Genomic DNA, 11,144 nt, shown 5'->3' on the forward strand with positions numbered 1-11,144 from the left:
AGGGAATATGAAACAACTATATGATACAACGAAGAAATTGGCAGGGAGATATAGCAAACCAGAGAGACCAGTCAAGGACAAAGAAGGAAAGACAATCACTGAGATTCAAGAACAGAGGAAAAGATGGGCAGAATACTTCGAGGAACTGTTGAATAGACCAGCCCCATTGAATCCACCGAACATCGAAGCAGCCCACACCGACCTTCCAATAGATGTCACTCCACCAACGATCGAAGAAGTCAAGATGGCCATCAGACAAATCAAAATTGGGAAGGCGGCAGGACCTGACAATATACCAGCAGAAGCACTGAAGTCAGACATTGAAATAACTGCAAACATGCTTCACCTTCTATTCAAGAAGATTTGGGAAGAGGAATAAGTGCCAATGGACTGGAAAGAAGGATATCTCATCAAGATACCAAAGAAAGGAGATCTGAGCAAATGTGAGAATTACAGAGGCATCAGTACCAGGAAAAGTTTTCAACAGAGTGCTGCTGAATCGGATGAAAGACGCAGTAGACGCCGAACTTCGGGATCATTAGGCTGGATTCAGTAAGGATCGGTCGTGCACAGACCAGATTGCGACACTACGGATCATCGTTGAACAATCAGTTGAGTGGAACTCATCACTATACGTCAACTTCATCGACTATGAGAAGGCGTTTGACAGCGTGGATAGGAGAACATTATGGAGTTCCTTAGAAGATTGTCAACATTATCCAAAACTCATACGATGGACTACAGTGCAAAGTCATGCATGGAGGACAGCTGACAGATGCATTTCCAGTAAGGACCGGAGTCAGACAAGGCTGTCTACTCTCCCCATTCCTCTTCCTTCTAGTGATTGACTGGATTATGAAGAATTCGACATCTGAAGGGAAATACGGAATACAATGGACAGCTCAGAATCAATTAGATGATTTGGACTTCGCAGATGACCTAGCCCTCCTCTCTCATTCACACGAACAAATGCAGATGAAGACGGCAAATGTAGCAGCAGCCTCCGCATCGATAGGCCTCCACATTCACAAAGGAAAAAGCAAGATTCTCAAATGCAACACGGAGAACACCAACCCAATCACAATAGATGGCGAAACTCTGGAAGAGGTGGAAACATTCAAGTACCTGGGGAGCATCGTTGATAAACAAGGAGGATCGGATGCAGATGTAAAGGCGAGGATTGGCAAAGCAAGGGCAGCATTTCTACAGTTGAAGAACATATGGAACTCAAAACAACTCTCAACCAATTTCAAGGTCAGAATCTTTAATACGAACGTCAAGAAAGTTCTACTGTATGGAGCTGAAACGTGGAGAACTACTACGGCCATCATCAAGAAGGTACAAGTATTTATAAACAGTTGTCTACGCAAAGTACTCAATATCCATTGGCCGGATACTATCAGCAACAGCGTTTTATGGGAGAGGACAAACCAGCTTCCAGCTGAAGAGGAAATTAGGAAAAGACGTTGGAAGTGGATCGGACATACATTAAGGAAATCACCAATGTGCATCACGACTCAATCCCTAACTTGGAATCCGAAAAGGAAGCGGAAAAGAGGAAGGCCAAAGAACACACTATGCCAGGAAATAGAAGCCGATATGAAAAGGATGAATAGCAACTGGAAAGAACTGGAAAGGAAGGTTCAGGACCGAGTTGGATGGAGAATGCTGGTGAGCGGCCTATGCTCCTCGACGAGGAGTAAAAGGCGTAAGTAAGTAAGTAAGTTGAATAAATTAATACATGCATTTGTGCATGGACATGTATGATTTTACTCAAGAACACATGAATTAATACCACAAAGAAATCCCAGTTATATAGTCAGTCAGCGACAACGTAGGACCAGGCACATATATGCATCGGTCCAAATCGCCATACCTCGTTAGCACAACAAGATGAACACCGGATTCATAGAAGTAATTAATTTAGTGGTGGTAGTATATAAAGAAAGGTTGTATATAAGGATATAGTATAGGAAGGGAAAAAAAGTTATGAAGCAATTTTAATCTCAAGGTTTAAGGGAAGATAAAGAGTGTATACACCTACGCCATTGTGATCGATTCTGAGCCATGTCACCTAGAGTCTCCAACCATTGGTTACGATAGTCACGCGGACCCCAACCAGGTAGTCTGCATCTACCAACATGGCTCAGACTAAAAGTTAGTGACTTCAAGCACTGATGCCATGTTTTGGTTTGGCCGCCCCTAACTCTTTTCCAACCATCCCCTACACTGGTCAACATTGCGCGTCGTGGTAATCGGTGTTCAGGCATACGTAACACGTGGCCCAACCATCTCAGTCGATGAAGATTCATCACCTCATCAACTGATTTACCACCATTCCCTAATACCCTGTGTCTAACCTCACTATTACTTACCCGGTTATCCCAGAAGATGCGAGCAATATTTCTAAGGCATCTGTGGTCAAATACTAGTAACCTACGAGTATCTTCTACTCTTAATGGCCATGTTTCACAGCCGTAAAGTAGAACAGAGCGAACTGCTGCGCAGTATACTCATCCCTTAATTGATAGACGGATATCTCGTCTTCGCCATAGGTGACATAAGTTGGCAAAAGCCAAACGAGCTTTTTGAATCCGTGCTGAGATTTCGTCAGACACCAACCCATTAGGGCTGATCAGACTTCCAAGATAAGTGAAGTTGTCCACGCGTTCGACTACTTCACTCCCTATCCTTAGTTCAAGTGTTGACGCAGGCCAGTCCTGGAGTAACAATTTACATTTGGATGGGGAGAAACGCATCCCAAACATCCTGGCATTATTACTCAGTTCTAACAGAAGACTCTGCATTTTGCCAGCGTCTTAACCAGACAGGACTATGTCATCTGCGTATTCTAAGTCGATAAGTGAACCTCCTGGTAGAAGATCAATTCCTGAAAATTCAGTCGACGAGAGTGTTATTTCCAGCAACAGGTCTATAATGAAGTTAAACAAAAATGGGGATAGTGGACAGCCTTGACGGACACCACTTGAGGTTGTAAAATCATATGACAGTTCGCCATAAGCTCTCACTCGACTGGTAGTGTTAGAGTAAAGAGCCTTCACAAGGCTTATGTACTTCTCAGGTACACCTTTTAATGACAGACACTGCCACAGAACCTCTCGGTCTACAGAGTCAAATGCTGCTTTCAAGTCAAGAAAAACTATCATTGTCGGACGCCGATAAGCATGTCTGTGCTCTAAAATGTGACGAATGGTGAATATGTGGTCGATACAGCCACGACCAGGTCTGAAGCCAGCCTGATTTTCTCGTGTTTGCAGTCCACGAGTCTTAGTTAGGCGCCCGATAATTATTGAGGCTAGTATTTTAGATGCTATGTTAGTCAGACTAATCCCTCTATGGTTATCACAGGATGATTTTGGCCCCTTCTTATATATTGGGACAATAAGAGATTGTGACCAGTCAAATAGGATTACGTCCGTCTCCCAGATTTCAGCCAGAATATTAGTCAACCTAATCGCTAAAATTGGACCACCATATTTAAAGACCTCTGGAGCCAATCCATCTGGACCAGCTGCTCTTCCTCGTTTCAGATTAGTTATAGCCTTTTGAACTTCAAGTAGGGTCGGGGGGCCTACTTTAATGTTCCATTCAGGTTTTCTGGGAATAGTGGGTAGTTGTGCAGTAGCTGAAGGCCAGCTAAACTGCTCCTTAAAGTGTTCCGCCCATCGTTCTAAACGTTTGGGTTGAGAGCAGATAAGGGTTCCGTCTTTTTCCGAGATTGTCTCACTTACACTTGACTTCTTAATTCCGGTTTCTTTTATTAGTCTGAATAGTTGCCTGGTGTTGCCTACAGCCGCTGCCTTTTCCATCTCTTTTGCTTTCGTTGCCCACCACTGCTCACGATCGTTTATTAGACTTTTAGTTAACCTAAATCTCATTTGTTTACGCTCTTCGTCATGTTCAGAGCCTGATGGGATGAGTTTACGCGAATCCATCAGTGAAATAGACTTAGAAGAAATCCATTGGTTTTTTGCAACTCTATGGTTTAAATAACTAATAGATGTTACTGCTGTTTCCACAGCTGTTCGTGTGTCTTTCCTACACCTGCAAGTCCACGAGAACTAGCCAACGGGTCGCCAGATACACGGAGGGTGTATTTCGTTGGCTGTCCATTTTGGCGAGGTGAGGTCAACTGAATGACCACACTGGGATCCTGTATGCGTGTTTCGGAGACACAGCATACATCAATGGTACGAGATTCTAGGGTTTTAGCTAAGGAGGCCTGTTGACCGACTTGGCATAGGGTACGTACGTTGAAGGCTCCAATGTGTAGTTTGGAGCGAGGTTTTAGTAGATCTGGGACAGCGTTTCGCGCACTAGAATCGTTGGCCATGGTGACACTTGAGGAGGAAATCGGAAGAAGAAGTTTAGTGTTGAAAGTCAAGGTAGAAGGAATAGTAGGAATTGAAGAAGGAGATTGATTATGAATACAGTGGTCTTGAGTGCTGTTAGAGGTATGAGGGCAGTTATCACTTCCCGGTCGCCCACACCGTGGAAGGGTTCTTCTAGGGGTACCTGAAAAGGAAATTGGGTTAGAAGTGGTCTTAATGACCTGAGAGCGTGACCGCAGTCCCCAAGGGACAACTGCTTGAGGTCGGTCACACACGACCTTTTTGTGGGTAACTTTTGTGTTAGCTCCGTTCTTCAGAGGACCTTACCGCCGGAGACGGATATCCGTGGGATAAGGCGAGATGTGCATTTTTAGGGTCGACCTTTTCTAACCCCACCCCTCCTTGTGGGGAGGCAGCATCGCTGTCATGCTGGTTGTCTGAAGGAAACACCTTACTGCTGCCACACCTCTGTACAGTCAGCAGTACGACTTCGCCTTCGGACCTTGGGTTTGCTGCTTTTAGTCTCACCGCTCTTCAAACGACCTGCCTGGCATGGTAGGACCTTGAGGAACGATTGTTCCAGCCAGTATAGCTCGATTGAATCATCACGATAGGCAAGCTCGACCACCACGTCAAGGTAGTAGCATAAGAACTATGCGTTATTATTATTAATGTTCAAATTTTGAACAGATACATTTATCTTATAATGGTGTTTCTTTTAAGATACAATGATAATAACTAATTAGAACATTACTTCTCTGTTTTAAAAAGTAAACAGATAACGATTTTAAGGGTAGAAAATTTTACATAAACAAATTTGTTTAGTGCATTTTCTTATAAAAATGTACTTTTGGAATATTATTATTTTGTCGCCAAACATCAAATGATTATAGTTAAATAATTAATACATGTATAGTTGAATTCATGAGCCGATTAAAGCTAGACCACCATGGAAAACGTAAAAGCTTCGTACGGCCATTCTGTCATAATATGGGACTCCTCAGGAGAGCCCATTCACGATCCTGCGCGCGCGATTCAAATCCAGGACCTTCGGTCTCGCGCGCAAACACTCGACCTCTAGACAACTGAGCCGGCATCTAACGGTCTTAATGTTTAACTTCAACCAATCCACGTAATTCCGCGACTGTCCACCATGGTCTTCAGTGAGTAACTGCCTCACAACAGACACGGTTGAACTCTACTGGTCACGAGTGCTCATTAGAACTCCAGAAAATACCTCTTGAAACCAGTCACTAGTGAGCACATGATGATTATTATCAGATTGGGGGGGTTGTGGAGATTGTAGTATTCTAATAGTTGAATTCATGAGTCGATTAAATCCAGACCATCATGGAAAACCTGTAAGTGATCTAGAGGTTAAGCGTTCGTGCGCGAGACTGAAGGTCCTGGATTTGAATCGCGCGCGCAGGATCGTGGATGAGCTCTCTTGAGTAGTCCCTAATAACTAGGAGGAACGGCCGTCTGATGCTTTCAAGTTTTTCCACGGTGGTCTGGCTTTAATCGACTCATGAATTCAGCTATTAAATTACTACAATCTTCACAAACCCTCCAATCTGATAGTACATTTATATGTATTTGATCAAGGTCTACGACTACATGATTTAAATGAAAAATGAAAAAACAAACATAGGAAACAATTATCGACAGTACGATTAATATTACGGTGTAGTATCTAATTAATTGTAGATTTAAGCAACAGACCTGTAGGTCTGTAGACGCAGTTGAATTCACACTATTTACTTAGCTGTTAGTTTTTGAGGATATGAAATCTTAAATTACAACTCGTGAAAATCAAATCAATGTTGATTAGGTTAAAATTCTGTTACAGTAAATTATTATTTCATATGAACATTATTTATTGGAATTTCAATACATTTCAAAGATATTTTGAGTAAGTGATAAATACTCAGTTTTAAATTTTTTTCACTGATATATAATCGAGAAATTTCCATATCTTTCTGGTTGGTTACACAAAATCAATATTACATAGCTTCATCTACAAAACTGGTGTTTTTATTCTAGTGAGAAAGGGAAAAGAGCAATAGAGAGTTAGTTTTTATATCATGGTATTGATATTGGAGTAGCCCGAATGATTAACATAATGAACGAAAGTATCATAATTAATGACGAAACCACGTTGCAAATTGGACTGAGTTTACTCAAAGCTTTTTATTTTAATGTATCATTATTGATAACAATTTAACAGATGCTTTAACTTGTTAGTTATAGAGCACCCAGTAATTAATAATCGATTAAATAGAGATGGGAGTTTACAAGTTGGAACAGTTGACTCCTAATGATCGGTTAGTAAAATCGAGCTGTATTTCATCAACTACAGCCTCAGTGACCAGCCAATATACATAAAGGTATAAATTAATGAGTACTCGGTGAATCAGAGAAACACTAAATAGATAAACATATGAAAACATATAGATTACTTACGATTTGACTTGTATCGAACGTCCAAGGTAGAAATAAGGTGCCCGTAATGTATTTTTCCCAATGGGATAGAAGAAAAGTGATAAATAATACCCATTGCCCCATAAACATTTCTCTCACAGTATAAATATTACCTAACAATGAGAACATTGATCCAGCAAGAAAAAGACACACCCACGAATCGCATCCGTGGTCAAATAATTCGCCAAGAGCCGATGATGACCTAGTTCGACGAGCCTGTTTTCCATCTGTACCATCTAAAGTGAAAAATTATTGTTCAGTTTATAATGTGAGACGAACCTAGAGTATGAGCAATGAATACAAGAAAAGAGGTAACAAGCCAAACCCAAGTAGGAACATTGACTGTTGAGAAGAAAGTGGGGTTATAGCAGCACAATAGAAGATAATGGGTCACAGTTAGGAGGAAACCAGTGAATGTTATGAGGTTTGGAGCTAGCCAAACAGGGTAAAACTATAAGTAAACATAAGAACTTGTTAATAGATAGATGAATTATACTTTTGCCAACCAATTCCAGAAGGGATGCATAACATATGTTGAAAAAGGTGAATTATCCACACACGAGTATTTATAATTTTTCAATCCAGATATCATTTGATCAGTTAGTTGGTGCATTATTTTTCCAAATTTGTAATTTGTATCCCAGTGACTTGATCGATATTAAAGACTGAAATACAAAACGTTAAAAAAGGATATTGCGAATGTAGACACTAGGAGAATAGTAAGATTTCTTAGAACTAACAAAACAGAAAGCAACACCCTAACCAAGATAAGATAAGCTTTCAACCAACCTTTTCTTTTCATTATATTATTAGATTCTAACAATATCATAAGATGCAATATAGACGGTAACAAGAAAGGGTTGCCACATTTATTTTTGACACAACTTATAGTTTACATGAACCCACTACTTATTTACGTACGCCTTTTACCCATCGTGGAGGACCATAGGTCACCCACCAACATTCTTCATTCAACTCTGTCCTGAGTAATCCTTTCCAGTTACTACTCATTATTTTCATGTCTGCTTCTAATTACCGGACTAATGTACTCCTTGGTTTTCCTCTTTTTTTCCCTCCAGGATTCCAAGTTAGGGATTGCTTCGCGATGCACTCTAATGATTTCCGTAATGTATGTCCCATCCAATTCCACAATCTTTTCCTAATTTCCTCTTCATCTGGAAGTTGATTTGTATTCTCCCACAGTACACTATTGCTGGTGGTATTCGGACAACAACGGACATTGAGTAGACAATTGTTTATAAATACCTGTACCATTTTGATGATGGCTGTGGTAGTTCTCCAAGGTTCAGCTCCATCCAGTAGAATTATCTTGACGTTCGTATTGAAGATCGTAACTTTATTGTTGACTGAAAGTTGTTTTGAGTTCCAAATGTTGTTCAACTGTAGGAATGCAGCCCTTGCCTTGCCAATCCTCGCCTTTACGTCTGCATCAGACCCTCCACGTTCACCGATGATGCTGTCCAGATAAGTGAATGTTTCCACCTCTTCCAGAGTTCCTCCGTAGAGTGTGATTGCGTTGGTGTTCTCTGTGTTGCATTCCAGGATCTTGCTTTTCCCCTTATATATGTTGAAACCTACTGATAAAAGGGCATCTACTACACTGGTTGTCTTCATCTGCATTTGTTGGTGTGTATGGGATCGAAGAGCTAAGTCATCTGTAAAGTCCAAGTCGTCTAGTTGCATCCAAGCTGTTTATTGTATTCCGTGCTTCCCCCCAGATGTGGAGGTCTTCCTAATCCAGTCAACTACCATAAGAAAGTTAAAGGGAGAGAGAAAGCAACCATGTCTGACTCCGGTCCTTACTTGGAATCCGTCTATCAGCTGTCCTCCATGCACGACTATGCAGTGTAGTCCGTCGTATGAATTTTAGTTGATGTTGATGATTTTCCTAGACATACCGTAGTGTTGGGGAAGGTTCCATAAGGTTCTCCTATCCATGCTGTCAAACGCCTAATAATCAAGGAAGTTGATTTATAGTGACGAGTTTCATTCAATTGATTGTTTCACGATTATCCGTAGTGCTATTTGAATTAGTATGCTGGAATTCAAGTTTATCAAAGTAGATATTGCTTCATCACTTCTCTTTCACGGGAAATAAACGGACCACTTGACAGCAGTAAACAGCAATATAAATGTGTCATTGTATAAAAGCATTTAGAGAGATAAAGCGCCACTTTTACCCCTTATTTACGCATACTACGTTGCTTAGAGTACTGGTGTTAGTTGTGAGGTAACCGGCTATTAGCTGATATTAGGACATTTTGTTATTGGTGATTGATAGATGACAGGATTTCCTATATATAGATGGAGAGATGAAACACAGAAACTACTCTATGGTTGATTAACACCACAACCAACCATAGAATAGTTCTTCCAAGTGTTTCATCTCTCGATGTATACCACGTTTAAGGATATTCGTAGGTTACTTGTATCCTGTGATAGGTGTCTTCGAAGCATTGACTGTGTATTTTTCGACCACCAAGTAAGCAATCACTGGGTTAGCAATAGGGTACTAGGTAAGTATGACGAATCAATCGAAGAGGTAATGAATTTTTCAACAACTGGGGTGGTTAGGACATGTATTACGTATGTCCAAACACCAACAGATGATGCTTTCTGGCGCGAAGGTAGGCTAGGGCCAGCCAAACCAAAACATGCCATAAGTTCATAAAGTCACTGATAATTGGACTGAGCCATGTTAATAAGTATAGACTAACTGGTAGGGGTCCATGTGACTATTGTAACCAATTGTTAGAGACTTTGAATGATATGGCTTGAAATCATTTGCAAAGGCTCAGGTGCATTCATTCTTTGCCTTTCTACAAATTCAAAGATTCTAAATTCCTCATTTTCTTAAAAATTTATTCAACTAATTTATATTTTCTCGAATCGTATCTTCGATCCCTGATCTTTTCTGTTACCAGCCATACTGTTCATACCTCTACTATTCTGGGATTCGGCCCGACACCTATGTGTTAATGAGGTATAGAAACTTGAACCGATATACAAACGTACAGGTTCTACGTTTTGACTGAACGACTAATTACCACCTAACAGTGCGGAACATTAGATTTTCGAGCTTAAAACGGATTGGAAAAGAATGAATAAATGCATTTGATTACTCAGAAGCGATGATTCGGAAATTTTAATCAGGCTAATATGTAAAATAAAGTGGCGGGCTCGGATAGTTTTTTGCAATTCTCATGATTATTGATCGTTGTAACATACAGGAACAAACATTTTAAAGATAACCAAAAAGTGATTGAGCGCTAAGGAACTGATGTACCTAGATAGTTGTATCACTCACGGAAAGATAGGTATATATAATTTTAGTATTCGTACAGAAACTAATTGCATTTCTTAACTTGCTCATCAACGCCTGACACAGGAACTGCATATGATGACAAAACGGTGTTTAGGTACATAATATCGTTAACGTCTGACTACAGTAATAAATTCTGACCAATTCGTAAGATTACATGTTACATATGCCGCGCAATAATGCTTGAGATGTCGATGAGATGCTAGAGAGTCCTATGCGGTTAGACTATCATTTGACTATAAAAGTCTGAAGAATTGGTTATTTATGATGATTCAACCGATTAGGCAGTCCTGGGGTTAGAGACAGAATATCCAATACACATAATACGTTGGTTATGTAACCTTAGGCGGTTGGGACAAAATACATAGGACGGATCGTCAACTACCTACTCTAGAATACGAATAGTTTGGTGGAACGACAAATATGAGCAAACGAAAAGATAGTATTAGTCAATAAAGGCACTAACTGTTAAATTTAGAGAAGTTGGCAGATTCAGACTACCTGGTAAAATATCGTGACCAATGGTCTGAAACACTGAGTGATAATGTTAAAAATCTACTTCCGTGGTGCAGATGCACCTACTTTTTCATCAAATAGAGATTTGTTCAAATGAGGCCAGCTATAGGTAACACGACAATGACAACAAAGTGTTTGTAGGTCTCGGGTGAGGAAGCTTGAAAACATTGTACTCATTTTTGTCCACTTATCCTGTTTTACGAAGAATCAGGTAGTGAATGGTATTTCTAGTTCGTAACCGAGTAAGTTGTAACTAGAAGTACGACTGCTTAACCTCAGTGACTCGATGAAAAGTCGTGCTTTTGAGCTTGCATAAAATGTGTAATTTACAAAGCAATAACTATTTTGCAAATATATTTCAAAAACTGTATTGCAGAATTATGGGTAGGCGTCTAGAGTAATGATGTCAAGAATTTTCACTATTAGGTGTATTCCAAAAGAAAGGTTAAATA

General features: G+C 40.2%; 1 protein-coding gene across 1 annotated transcript; it reads right to left on the reverse strand.

Moving 5' to 3' along the window:
* Positions 1 to 6,776: 6,776 nt before the first annotated feature.
* Positions 6,777 to 7,459, reverse strand: Smp_135260 (choline/ethanolaminephosphotransferase 1; the record flags this gene model as incomplete). The annotated part of the gene is made up of 3 exons (XM_018789673.1): positions 7,330 to 7,459; positions 7,113 to 7,284; positions 6,777 to 7,069 (listed from the first exon to the last, which is right to left on the reverse strand). The coding sequence occupies exons 1-3, from the start codon at positions 7,444 to 7,446 to the stop codon at positions 6,777 to 6,779; spliced, it is 582 nt and encodes a 193-aa protein (XP_018655093.1). The 5' UTR covers positions 7,447 to 7,459.
* Positions 7,460 to 11,144: the final 3,685 nt, after the last annotated feature.

This window comes from Schistosoma mansoni, chromosome W (genome assembly GCF_000237925.1).
Source record: "Schistosoma mansoni strain Puerto Rico chromosome W, complete genome".
Taxonomy (NCBI): domain Eukaryota; kingdom Metazoa; phylum Platyhelminthes; class Trematoda; order Strigeidida; family Schistosomatidae; genus Schistosoma; species Schistosoma mansoni.